This window comes from Mus musculus, chromosome 2 (genome assembly GCF_000001635.26).
Source record: "Mus musculus strain C57BL/6J chromosome 2, GRCm38.p6 C57BL/6J".
Taxonomy (NCBI): Eukaryota; Metazoa; Chordata; class Mammalia; order Rodentia; family Muridae; genus Mus; species Mus musculus.
Genome location: NC_000068.7, coordinates 26,215,289 through 26,229,254, shown reverse-complemented (window position 1 = coordinate 26,229,254; position 13,966 = coordinate 26,215,289). Strand labels below are relative to the sequence as shown.

The following is a 13,966-nucleotide window of genomic DNA, read 5'->3' as shown; positions in this document are numbered from 1 at the left end:
TTTTATGAGAACTCAAGGGAAAGTGTTGGATGGGAGGAGATGTCCCAGCTGGGTGCCTAGTGGCATTAGGAACACTTGCCAGTTATTTGCTGTGGCCGTGGCAGTGCGTTGGACTAAAAAAGAGAAGGAGACTTATGACCATGCTTTTGGGTCTGAAGTTTGTGATCTGAGTTCTAGAACTGAAAGGGGTTTGGATAAATCATTTTGCACAAGAGCTGACAATTATTGACACAGACACAGTGCACATGTAGGAAGTTGATTTGCCCTTTCTGGTGTTATGCACATGTGCATTTGTTGGCATTCCCAGTAAAAGCATTGAAGGTAAGAAAGGAGATCTGAGACTGCTCCTCTCTGCGACAATGGCATGCGCATCCCTTGGTGGGGTAGAGTGCTTCAGTTCAGACCACTAGCCTAATTTGAAAAATAGGCACAATGCTGGACCCACCGGGTCCATCTGATTGCTGCATGCTCTACTTGGTGTCTCGTAGTATCCATTACTGGCTGCAGACAGTGCATCTGGTTCCTGCACTTCCACCCATCAGGTCTCTTTTAATAGGAGACTGCGGCATGGCAAACTGCTGGGTGATTGAAAATTCAGCAAAGATCTATTTTCTCGGTGAACAGTGGTAGAAGACACCTAGCTTTGATTAAGTTATTCTGCTTTCCCCGCTCAGCACAGAGCCCATGAACAACATAAAGGGAGGTGCGGGTGGTTTCGCTGGGGCAGCTGGGGCTAGTGCAGACGCTGCCTAGGGTGGAGTGCTTGGTGTCGGCAAGCCTACTCAAGGTCCCATTTTTGCCTTGTAGACTGGGCTGCTGCCATCCGTGTTGCTGCTCTGGACTGTGCAGAAGAAAAGAACCAGGATGTGTGCCGCACATATGACATCCACTTCTACCCCACCTTCAGGGTGAGCCCCAGCAACCTTGACCCCTGCTCCAGTCCTGCCTTTTTCACAAGGGTCTTATTAGGCAGAATCCATGTACCAGTAACTCAGGTTAGCCTTTCTGCCCTGCCGTCTGAAGACTTGGTGGGGATTTGCATCCCAGCACGTTGCCCAATTTTTCCTCAGCTTGAGCCACAGAGGCTCTGATCGGACCCAGGTACAGTATGAAGGCCTTGCTCCCACAGAAGCCTGCTGGGTAGTATCCCTGTGGGGTAGCATGCTGCTGGCTCTACTGTTACTAGCAGAAAGTACTAGCAGCTTGAAGTGGCTCTTCCAGTACACTGCTGCCTGGGCTGCAGTTGGCTCAGCTGACAGACTTGTACATATTCCTTCCACTAGGGGGCAGAAGAACTACCTGAGACCCTGCTGAAGGTCCTCTGTTTAGTGTGTGCATGAATATGTGCCCACATGCTTGCATTTGGAAGTCTCACACTCATGGGCATCTCCAAAACTATGTAGCACCTTTGACTTTTTTTTTCTTCCTCCTTCTCTTTCTTTTTTTTTCCTTCCTTCCTTCCTTCCTTCCTTCCTCTTCTTCCTCCTTTTTTTTTTTTTTTTTTTGTTGAGACAGGGTTTCTCTGTGTAGCCCTGGCTGTCCTGGAACTCACTTTGTAGAACAGGCTGGCTTCAAACTCAGAGATCTACCTGGCTCTGGCTCCTGAGTACTAGGATTAAAGGCCTAACTTGGAGTTAATCTCTGAAGAGCCTGTGACTGCAGTTCTGCACCTCTATTCTGTTAACACTGTACTCTCAGAGTCAGCCCCCCCTCCACCCCCAGCACAGTGATGCCCCTGCTTTCCCCTACCCTTCTCTTTGGGCTTTGGTACTATGATGCTCAGTGTGGTGCAAGCCCCGGGGACCTCACAGGGCATTGTTGTTTGTTTTCTTGTTTTCTGGCCTTGGGCTGACAGTGTCACATATTGGCTGTTAACTTCATGCTTTCCATTAAACAGTGCTGTATGGCTAGGCAGTGGTGGCCCACACCTTTAGTCCTAGTACTTGGGAGGCAGAGGCAGGTGGATTTTTTAGTTCAAGGCCAGCCTGGTCTACAGAGTGAGTTCCAGGACAGCCAGGGCTATACAGAGAAACCGTGTTGCAAAGGAAAACAAAACAAAACAAAACAACAACAACAAAAAAAAAAAAACAAAAAACCAGTGCTCTATGTAAATGTCTGGGCCTTCTTTCTTATATTTCATATGACTCTGCCAAGATTTGCCCATGTTGCTGAGCACTGCTGTGGGTTTGGCTGTGCAATAATATCTCATTGTATGTGATAACCCTCTCTGCTGTGTTGGGCTATCTTCTGGCTTTTAATACATGGATTAACATTGCTGTAAGGGTTCCTTCAACCTGTGACAGGTTTCCCTGACTGAGTCTGGGAAAAAGGCCAGAGGGCCCAGTGGGGCCCCTTCTACAACATAACACATCTGTCCGTGGTTCAGGGCAAAGGGCCTGTGCTCCCTGTTTGCCTAGTGGCAAGCACATCTGTGTTTTTATTCTTGTAGGACTGTTAAGATGTCTGTCCATTTTCCTCTTGACTGCTTCTGCTTCCCCCCTGGAAATTTAGGGAGTCCTCTGAGTATCTTACTCAGCACTTGCCTCCTTTTGGCCTATGTTGGGAATACTTCCTTTCCTTAACTGTTATTGATGTGCTTTTGATGGGGCAGTTCTGGTTAGAACCTCTTGTCTTCTCAGAGGTTCTGGATAGTTCCTCTCATCCCTGGAACCTGTGCTGTCAAAACTTCAAGGGACACCACCTTTGTAAGGAATCAGCCCTAGTGAGTTGTCTTGCTTCTGACCCTGTTGGGTTAGATGTGACATAATGGAACCCAGTTTGTGCTTAGCACACAGCTGCAAGAACACTCGTGTCCATAGAGATATGGAACATGTTTTGTCCAATCAGTGTAACTTTGGGAGGGACCTGACCAGAGCTTCTAGTTGAGACAGCGGTCATCTCATTTAAGTATTAAACATATGCACAACTCCCCTACGCGCGCTCTGATTTGTTTGTGTTTTTCCTTTAGTATTTTAAAGCATTTACAAAGGAGTTTACAACGGGAGAAAATTTTAAAGGTAAGGACATGCAGATTCTATTTTAACGCTTTAGACTGATTCACTCAACTTGGTAAAGTGAGTGTGGCCTCAGAGGGTGGAGTCCGGGGCCTCCTCCTCAGTCAGCTCGTTTGCATTGGTGCTGTGTTACTTCTCTGAAAAGGTTAAACCTTAATAGTTTGGATGAGAATAAGGTGGTTGTTGTTGTTTTAATTTTTAAAAAATTGTATGTGTTTGTGCATGTGTACCCACCCGCCTCTGTCTGTCTGTCCTGAGAGGCCAGGGGTCCCTGAAACTGGAGTTATAGGAGGCTTTGGACAACCTGACGCAGGTGCTAGGAATTAAATTCAGACCTGGAAGAGCACTCCATGCTTTTATCCACTGAGCCGGCTCTCCAGCCACAGGAAATTCTTTATTGTCTGCTTTGGCCTTCTTGGGAAATGTGGAAGTACATTTGTTCTTATAATCTTTATGAAGCCTGTCCTCTGGCTAGCTCATGCCCGTGTAGCTTTCATTCTGCTCACTTGGCACCTCCCAGTCTCCCCTCTCTTCCCTGCAGGTCCTCTCTCCCCTTCATGTGGTAACAGTCTGATTGAAAAAAATATCTGGTGGAGTGTGTATTCACGGCAAATGTGTACATGTGTTTTTATGTGTGGGCCTGGCCAAGTGAGAAATGCCTCACAGGTTGTCCCCCAGGCAACACCTGGCATTGCTGGCATCAGGAGTCATTTGCCTGTGCTAGCAGTGTACGTGGAGTTAGCAGGTGCACCTGGCCACTCTCACCACCACGTGTGTGAGATTTGTCACTTTGCCTTGTGTCCTATTATCTGCTCTCAGCTGTGTGGTTTCCCACTGTATGCATCTGCTGTGACAGGATGTAGCATGTCAGTGAGCAGCGGTGCACCCAGGGTTGTGTGGATAGTGCTGCAGCCTTCACTGGCCTTGGCTCTGGGCTTGGGACAGACACCTAGAGCCACAGCCATGACCCAGGTTTTCTTGTGTAGGACCTGACAGGGAGCTGCGGACAGTCAGGCAGACAATGATCGACTTCCTGCAGAACCATACTGAGGGCACCTGGCCTCCTGCATGCCCACCCCTGGACCCTATTCAGTGAGTAGCTGCATTGAAAGGTGGCCTGTGGGGCCCAGAGCATTGTGATAGTAGCCTGTGGCAAGTGGGCAGCCCTGGTCCATTCCTTTTTCCAAGTTGCCTGGTACAGTTTGGGCATGGTTTTTAAAATGTCTGTGTGTATAGTGACTGGGGTACTGGCATACTGTAACAGCTTATGATCATGGAGAGCACTGAAGGTTTTTCTTTCTTCTGACAGGTCCAGTGACATCCTTTCCTTCATGGATAGCCACAGTGGCCAATACCATGCTATTGTGTTTGAAAGCAATGGTTCTTATGTTGGACGAGAGGTACCGTGTCTCATGTACTTTGGGACTACAGCTGGGGTGGCTGGGATGGACTGTGGTTAGTGTATTGATAGCAACAACCTTGAGCTGCCATTTCAGAGATCCTGAGGAAGCAGTTTATAGCAAAAAAGAAAAGAAGGAAGGAAGGAAAAGGAAAAGGAAAGAAAAGGAAAGAAAAGAAAAGAAAAGAAGTAAGAAAGGGAAAGAAAGAAAATAGTGAAGTGACAGGACTTGCCTCTTAGGGTCCAGCCCCAGCTGTGCCTTCATCAAGGCCATTATTTGTTATCTCACACTATTACAGATCTCCTGTGTGCTGTGTTACCACATCCAGGAATCTATAGAACCTTGCTTCTTTTGTGAGATGTTTGTGTCATATGGATGGTTTAGAAACCTTCAGCTTTGGCTAAGTATCAAACCAAGGGACCAGAGACCCAGTTGCTAGTGCTAGGGTCCTTGAAGACGAGAGGCTCCTGGCCCACTTGGAAGTTCAGCCTGATCTTTGGGATCCTCCTTCCTGCTGCCTGAATGAAGTTCTCTAGGTTATCTGGGCAGTTCAGGAAGGAGACAGTGCTGCCCTCCGGAGGCCCTGGAGGCTGTGAGGCGGGCTCCAGACAACAGTGTGGCAGCCATATGTGCCTACCCTCTGGACCTCCCTGCCCTCCCTCCAAGCTTGGTGATGCATGTTGTTCTTTCCTTTGTGGTTGGCAGGATTCCCAGTGAAAGGCCTAAGGAACAGCAGAGCCTGGAACTCAGTCTTTCCCTACCTTTCCCTGTATTTCCCTATTCCAACTCCTTTCCCTATGGCCCAGAACTGCTGCATGCCAGCTCTTCCAGGCCCTTTGCCCTGCAAACACACACATAGAGACTCTTACAGGCCGAAGACAGGCTTTCCTCCCTGATTACCCTCTCCGTAGTGCCAGCACATCAGTGCTTTTGGAATCAGTGAGGCCTGGTCCTCTGGACAGGACCTGTGACCAAGTGTGTGCCTGAGAGTTAGTATCAAGAAGAACCATTGTAGCCAGGTGTGGTGGCATACATGTCTAAATCCCAGCACTTGAGTGGCAGAGGTAGGCAGAGCTCTGTGAGATCAGACTAGCCTGTACTACATATGAGTTCCAGGCCATTGAAGTCTACCAAGTGTCTCAAAAACAATGATAACAACAACAAACAAAACAAAATGAAAAGGAGGACAACCACCATCACCACCACTACCTCTGCCACTTCTCCCACTGCTGCCACCGCTACCATGATCTCGGGGTACATCCACCTACATGGAATCTGTTCCTCAGCTCAGCAAGTAGCTGGCTTTGTTGGCATCTAAGAGCAGCAGAGAACAACAGACTCCACTTGCCATGTGGTGAGCATAGGAGGGTTTTTTTAGACACATAGTCCCCCTGTGACTAAGACCCACTGCAGCTCCTTCCGGCTAAGCAAGCCCCGAAGGTACAAGTTGCTTGCAGGAGCTACCCCAACCCTCCTGGCTCTAGAGCTAGAATAATGTTGAATAACCTGTTAGCCCCAAAATGTGGGCACACAGTGGGCAGAGTGTTGGAAAAACGGGGCTATAGCTGATAGTGGTGAGGTGCTTACTCCATTCTTATAGATTCTGTTGCAGACAAAAATTTAGTAACAAATGTTACTTTGGGAGCTAGAGTGATGGCTCAGCCATTAAGATCACTAAGTGTTCTTCCAGAGGTTCTGAGTTCAATTCCCAGCAACCACATGGCGGCTCACAACCATCTGTAATAGGATGCGATGTCCTCTTCTGATGTGTGTGAAGACAGTGACAGTGTACTCATATAAATAAAATAAATCCTAAAAAATAATGTTACTTTCAGGGCTTGATTACTTTATGGTTCAGCCCATAAAGTACTTGTCCTGCAAACATGGGGACTTGAGTTCCATAATCCCAGTGTTGAGTAGCCAGAAGCAAGCCCATCTCTGAGGTTTGCTGGCCAGCCAACCGAGACCCTGTTTCAAAAACAAAGTAGATGGTACCTAAGTCATTATTCAGAGGACACCTTAAGCTATCCTCTGATCTCCACATGCATCCACATACATACACATACTTGCACACATAAGAATACATACATACCTACACATACACACACACACACACACACACACATACACAGAGGATCAACAATGTTTCTTTTGATTATTCTGAAAAATTACTAAATGAGGGTGGTCATATGACTTGGTGAGCTGCTTAAAACACAGTAAGTTAAGATTCACAGACCATTTTTGATTGCAGTAGGAGGGATGCAGACTGTGGTACTGTGCCTCAATCGTGTGTAGTTGGTACAGCACTGCATGTCCTACCATCCAGCTGTTTGCAAGTTGAACAAGGTTTTCCACACGTGTGGTGCGGATAGTTCAGCACCTGTGAGATGAAGGGTCACCTGTGAAGTAGGGGGTCTGCACACTTGAGGATGTTTTCTGAGAAAAGCAGGGCAGTAACACAACTTCTTCTGCAGGTGATCTTAGATTTGATTCCATATGAAAACATCATGGTGAGCCGAGCACTGGATACGGACAAAGCATTTCTGGGGACACTTGGCATTACTTCAGTGCCTTCCTGTTACTTGATTTACCCAAATGGGTCTCATGGACTGGTTAATGTGTAAGTACTACTTTGTATAATGAGTGGGTGAGCATTCAGTAAGGGCTGTGGAGACTTGCAGTTCACTGGCATACTGGATAAAGGCTCAGAGTCCACGTGACAGACTCTAGCTGGCTAAGATGTAAGGAAGCCATATTCCCCAGCCATCTTCTCCGAACTGCCTATGACCATGCCCCAGGATCTGGGGTAGTTGTTTGCCATGAGTTTCTGAGCAAACCCCAAGTGCAACAGGTATCCCCTCCTTTGGTAAGTCTGGGCTTTTGTTTGTGTCCGTTGTGTGACCAACAAACTCTGTAGAGGGAGAGGTTGGGGTGGGCACCAGGCAACAGGTCAATAAAGTGACCTTGAATAAAGCTTCAGAAAGCAAAACAGATGTGCGAGTTCATGAAAGCTGTAAGGCTGCAGGAGAGCCTTGGCTAGCGTGCAGGAAGCCTGGGTTTGATCTGTTGCTGCATGCCTGGGCATGATGCATACCTGTAATCTCAGCATTTGGGGGGTGAGGCAAGAGAATCAGAAGTTTAAGGTCATCTTTGGCTACATAGGAACTACATGAAACCCTCTCTCAAAGGGGGAGAAAAAGCAGAGCACCTGAGGTCATAGAGCTTCTTGGGAGGCCCTGGGCACCTGGGAGGCTGCTCTAACAGTTACTGCCGTGGCTGCCACTGGGTTCCGATGACAGTTGTGTGTAACTTAGCACAAGCATATCACATGTGCAACCTCTAACACAAAGCCACATTAATACTGTACAGCCACACTACTGTATTCTCTGCAAGGGACACTGATGGCTTCTGAGCATCTGATAGCTTGGGAGGTGCTAACTCTAGGCCTGGCCTCCAGACATGGTTCCGATGGCAGAGCAAGTGTGTCATGAAGGCCTCTGGGACAGTAGAGTCATAGCCAAGATGAAGCTGATTGTGGTAGATGCTCCAACAGCTTTACAAACGTCCTAAGTTCCAGCAAGTATGGGTGAGCTTACTGCAGCTGTCAGTCAGGGTGTCTCTGCACTCGATGTTCTGTCTCCTCGTCTGAGATGGGACTCAGCTGACACGGGTGCCCTTCATCACCTTTGTCAGTGTGTGCACAAGGGGAATGGCCAGTCTGTTCCAAGCTATGGCCTGCAGAGGCTGTGTGATCTTGATAGCCATAAAAAACATCCCTGCCCTTCTTCCTTTCACAGTGCAAAGCCTCTACGATCGTTTTTCTCCTCTCATTTAAAATCCTTACCAGATGTAAGGAAAAAGTCACTTTTCTTGCCTGAAAAGTCCAACAAAGAAGAAAAATCAGAGGTGGTGGTTTGGAAAGAATTTGACAGGCAAGTATGAGTGGTACTGGGTGCAGCAGAGAGGCTACCCTCTGGGGTGGCTTCCTCAGTCTACCTCCCACCTGGGGGCATGGTAGAAACAAGAGGGCCTTTGTACAGGAAGGCAGGAAGTATTTTTCCTAACTCTCCACTTCTCTCAGGGCCAAGCTGTATACTGCAGACCTGGAGTCGGGACTTCACTACCTGCTGAGAGTGGAGCTGGCTGCTCACAGGTCCCTGGCTGGAGCCCAGTTAAAGACATTCAGGGACTTCGTGACTGTCGTTGCCAAGGTATGGGTGGTTCTGCTCAGGCTATGGTACTGGGTCCCATTTAGTATGAGCTAGGATCATCTGTCTGCTGATGTGGGTGATTGGCCAGCCTGGACCACCTGGTAGTGACTGGTATGGCCTGACAATGAGCAGAAGAGGCTGAGGACAAAGAGCAGAGCACACTGAGCTCTGACTCTCTGACTCAGCTTGGGCAGTTCAGCAGGCTGAGGGAACCAGTAGATGAGGCAAGAGGAATAAGCAGGTTATATAGATATAGACGAATGGTTGTGTAGATATGAAGGGTGGGAACCTGCTCCTAAGCAGCTTCAGACTGGGGTCCTAGGAGAGTTAGGTGTCCAGAGATGGGGAAGGTCATGACACAGCACAACCCAGGTCCTGCCATGTCAGAGTCAGGTTGAAAAAGACTGGCCAGCATAGCCACAGTCTTCCAGAAGCCATGTGAGGGAATTAGTTCCATGTGTAAGTGCTGAGCAAGGCTAAGGGGTAACTTTGAAGAGATACCTAACAAAGCTAATGCAGGAAGGCTGATAGGTGTGGCAGGGCTGTGCTCCATGGACATTCTGGCCCCAGTAGGTGGGCTCCCAAGGGCTTGGAAGAAAAACCCTAAGCTAGCAAGTTCTGATGGCTGGCCCCTGAAGAGCAGGACTTTTGCTTGTCGAGGTAGGAAGGGGTAGGCAAGGATAAGACAGGGCAGAATGCTTGGCATCCTCAGAAGACCTAGATGGGCTAGGACCACCTCCATCATGGTGATTTATGGTACAGGCTCATGTTCTGGTACTGGCTCAGTTTCCTACCAAGTAATCATTCCCGGTGCCCAGAGCATGGGGGAGAAGATCTCCCTGCCCTCTGCAGCTTAGTTTACATGTTGAGTTCCAGGTCAGCCAGGGCTACATAGAGACCCTGTCTCAAAACCAGAACGTCTTCAGCTAAGCTAACCCTATGTCTCACTAGACACTGCTGCCTGGATTGACTCCCAGCCAGCGCACTCGCTCCAGGCACACAGTTGTTGGCCTGCAGGCGCTGGCCTTGCCTCGATGAGCAAGTCTCTTTGCTGTTGCCCTCCTGCCTTCTCTCAGTTAGGTCTGAGGCTTGAGGACGCACCATATGATGGTAACAGCTCCTTAAGTCACAGCAAGACTTACAGGTGTAAAATTAGCCAACGTAATGCTTTTGTAATTAGTGCATAAACATATATCTAAAAGCCAGTTATGCTCACGCCTTTATTCCCAGCACTCAAGAGACAGAGGGGGAGGATCTCTGTGAGTTCAAGGCCAACTTGGTCTACAGAGGGAGCTTCAGGATAGCTAGGGCTACACAAAGAACCCGTCTTGAAAAAACCAAGACAGACAGGGAACAAGCAATATACTATCAGATAGAAAGAGAGAGCAGACAAACAACATACCATCCAAAGAGGAAGAAAACCACCAGGGTTCTCTTAGCTACTTGCTCTCCAGTAGGCTGCATGTCATCAATGCCTGTGATAGGTTCTTGTTCCTATCTATATGCCTTGTAGGGCAGTTGATTAGAGGTAGTAAAAGAGGCTGTTGGAACTGAAGAAGTGTGGAAAGAGGATAAGTATGCGGGTAGTGTCTCCTGGAGGGCTATTATGCTCTTGATAACTTGGTAATACACCATGCCCAGCAGTCTCCCTGTCTGACGTCATAAAATAGCCATCTGGAATCCCCCTAGTTCTTGAAGAAGCCCCAGTTCTAGGCTGATCTTAAGGTTGAATTCATTTTCTTAAAGGACTGCCTGAGGCAGGGCGTGTGTTGGTGTGGGACTTTGACCATGCTTTGTGGACTTTGTCACAGGGTCACAGCTCTTTGTGCTGCTTTCAGACTTTGGTAGGTAGTGGCAATTTTTCTCAGCATCTCAGAGGATGGATTCTTCTTTCTTAGCTGTTCCCTGGCCGGCCTGCAGTCAAGAAGCTGTTGGAGACACTGCAGGAGTGGTTGGCCAACCTCCCCCTGGACAAGATTCCATATAATGCCATCCTAGACCTAGTCAACAACAAAATGCAGGTGAGTCCCCACCATGTCTAGTGCACACACTGCTATTTCCTTCACTTCCCAGGTTTCTTCCTGCTGCTCAGGCCTGACTGGGACCCAGAATCTGCAGAAAGGAAGAGTAAATCTACCCACCCATGGTGCCTTCCTGGCTTTGCTGCTAGTACTTGGTACCACAGCACAGGCCTCATCTCCCTGCTTGGAAAAACCCGTTTCCCCATGTAGAAAAGCCCCAGGCCCCCAAGTAGAGAAGCCTCATTATTTTTTCTGTTCCTATTTCTATGATGACTTCATGCTCACATCCTTACCCCAGTGATGCTGCTAGGTTACCCTGAAGGCGTCAGTGTAAGGACAGCCCAGCAAGAACATGCTGGGAGAGCTGCCTTCAAACCATACAGCACCTACGGCTTGGCTTTCGGTTCTTACATCGTTGTTTGATTCATTCCTCCCTCCCTCCCTCCCTCCCTCCCTCCTTCTCTCCCTCCCTTCCTTTCCTTCTTTCTCTCTCTCTCTCTCTCTCTCTTTCTCTCTCTTTCTCTCTCTTTCTTTCTTTCTTTCTTTCTTTCTTTCTTTCTTTCTTTCTTTCTTTCTTTCTTTCTTTCTTTCTTTAGATAATGGTTCTCGTGTAATCTAGACTAGCCTCAAACTCAAGATTCTCCAGTTTTAGCCAATTATCTATCCTTAATCCAAGTGCTAAATAAAATTATTGGTGTGCAGTGAGAAACTTTGATAAATACATACCCTTGGATGATCATCTCCCCACTCAAGGCCAGAAGCATCCTGCAGCTAGTGTTAATTTTAACATTTGTCTTATATTCTTTGTGGATGTTTTCTTCTCAGATTTCTGGAATCTTTCTTACCAGCCACGTAAAGTGGGTGGGATGTCAAGGAAGTCGATTGGAGTTGAGGGGCTACCCATGCTCCCTCTGGAAACTGTTTCACACTTTGACGGTTCAGGCCTCCACCCATCCAGAAGCGCTGGCTGGCACAGGTACCCATCACCTAACCAAGCTGGCACTAGTGGCCTTCTGTGTTCACTGTCTGGTTGGAGTGCACGACCTGTGCAGCATAAACACCCACGAGGCAAAGCCTTGATATGTATGAGGTGCCAGTCACCTAGATGTCGGGCCAGGGGACACACTAAGTGTAGAGGTGAGCATCTCAGAATACAGACACCACAAGCATAGCCTGCCTGTGCATGGAAGGCTGGAGGGAGACTTCTGAATCCTTTGCCACAGCAGCCTTACTTTAGAAAAAAATCAGAGGGCAGAGCAGCCTCTATGGTTTTGTAGTGTACTTTGTAGTATAAACTCACCTTGGTTTACTCAATAAAATAAGGCAAGTGAACCCTGGTTACTGAGATATATCATTTATCATTTGTTCTAGAACAATTTAGCCTCAAGTTGAGCAGCTAGAGTTTCTTTGGGTCAGGAATCTTGAGTGTGGTTTAACCTGGGTCCTTGGCTTCTGTATAATGAAACCAAATTCAACTTGAGATAGACCCACTTCCAAGCTTCCTGATTGCTCACTGCCTGCTCTCCCAAGGCCCTCAAGTCCCTACTGTGTCCTGGCTAGAGGGTCCTCATCCATTTCTCTGAGGCCTGCTCACATCTTAGCAGCTCACTTAATAAGAGGGAGCCAGTGGAAGAGCGGCGCTAATAAATTCTGTCATCTTGGTCTCACTCTGCTCCCTTGGGAACAAAAACCTGTGAGTTTTCAGAGTCAGGGACTGGGCACAATCCCAGGGCTACCTTTCACAAGGAGTAAAAACTATAAAACCTGAGGATAGGGACTGATAACTGCCAGTATTTCCACAATTGCAAAATGAGAAGTATATCTACTCTCCCCTTCAAGGCTTTAGCCTGTATTGAAATTTTTATCTACTCTGGATGTGGCCGTGTGGGTACTTTCCGGTCCATCAAGCCCCTGCAGCTATAGAGCAAGTGTCTGTCCTTCAGCTCTTGTGCCTCAGTCTGTCTGACCCACATGTGTCCAGCCACGTTGATACTAAGCCATAGTGGAGTCCATGAGATCCCAAGGGCCTTCCAGTAGCATCATAAAGTTCCCCTGACTCTGTGGTGTTGTCACACACCTACCACTTTGCTTGCTTATGTTAGATGGGTGCACAGTTGGGTCTGGCTGGGCTGCAGGATTCTTTGATTCCTCCTGTTGCTTGTGTAGGTGTGTGGTGGTATGGCCATCCAGGGGAAGGCTTGGATTAACTAGCTCCTACAGACTAGCTTCAGCTTCCTACTAGGTGGCAACAAAGATCAGGAAGGACCCTAAGGGCTTTGACAGGCTGTCATTCAAAGCTAGAAAGATAGACTCACTTCAGTATAGAAGCACCCAACTCACTTTACAAAAGGGTATGCCCAGGATGTGGGGAGGTTGGTCAGTCTTAATCTCACATCTCTGTTGGAATCAGAAGAAAGCGGAGCACACAGCACCTCAGAAACAATCCAGACACTGGGATCAGACCCATAGCACTATGTGACTTAATGCATCAGGACTACTCCTAAAACAGGCTGACTCCAGAGGTCTCTTGTCTATGCAGAAAAAGGAAACGAGTGCTCATCCACCATGCTCCTGCCATGCTAGCTCCTCAGCACACTGCTGATGTGTGCTCAACAAAGAGTGCTCAAAGAAAGTTTGGGGCAGCCAGAGCCAGAGGTCCTAGGACACGCTTGATGTCTGCATGACAGACATCAGGCTGGCAGCTGCAGCAGCCTGTCCTCTTGAACACAGCCTGACACAGCCCTAAGGAGAGTAGTCCCCTGCCAATGGAATTGGGTCAAGCGAGGAGCAGGATTAAATCTTTGAGGTTTTCTTTTCTCGAAGCTGATTTAAACCCGTCTACTAAAGTGCTGCCTGCATTGTCTAACCCTCCCCCAGGTAGTGGTTTATGGTTCGTGTCCACTTTAAAGATTAAGGCTGGAGCAAGCAGAGGTTTGGTGGGCAAGAGGAGGGATTACTGTGACGTGAGGCAGATGTTTGAAGATCTGGTAGGGAGAGGGAGGCCAGGCAGGCTGGTTACAAGACTAGCAACAGTGTCTCACAGCAGGCATTGCCCAGCTACTGGTGGGTGCAGTGAAAGTCAGCAGGAACAGCGATGCTGGTTTTGACTCCTGGATACAAAGGCCCCAGTGTAACTCCTCACGTCCAGGAGCGTCTGTGGACAGGTCCCTGGGTCGGGGTGTATGAGAAGGTTGCCAAGGAAGATGCACTCTCTTCTCAGTCACTTTGTCTGTGAGGCTCATCCCTTACTCACATGCTTACCTCTGTCAGGCTGCAGCCCATTCCTGTTGGTTGGCTTGTTTGTCTCTGGCTGCTTGCTT

General features: G+C 48.2%; 1 protein-coding gene across 2 annotated transcripts in view; it reads left to right on the top strand.

Annotated features, from left to right (window-relative positions):
* Window positions 1-13,966, top strand: part of Qsox2 (quiescin Q6 sulfhydryl oxidase 2) — a 28,276-nt gene that overhangs the window by 8,145 nt on the left and 6,165 nt on the right. For both annotated transcript variants that reach the window (NM_153559.3, NM_001302956.1), the window contains exons 2-10: window positions 808-908; window positions 2,969-3,017; window positions 4,001-4,106; window positions 4,324-4,414; window positions 6,889-7,034; window positions 8,212-8,346; window positions 8,496-8,625; window positions 10,524-10,646; window positions 11,472-11,622. In NM_153559.3, coding sequence (NP_705787.1) covers window positions 808-908; window positions 2,969-3,017; window positions 4,001-4,106; window positions 4,324-4,414; window positions 6,889-7,034; window positions 8,212-8,346; window positions 8,496-8,625; window positions 10,524-10,646; window positions 11,472-11,622 — 1,032 coding nt within the window. The remainder of the gene's footprint in view (window positions 1-807; window positions 909-2,968; window positions 3,018-4,000; window positions 4,107-4,323; window positions 4,415-6,888; window positions 7,035-8,211; window positions 8,347-8,495; window positions 8,626-10,523; window positions 10,647-11,471; window positions 11,623-13,966) is intronic.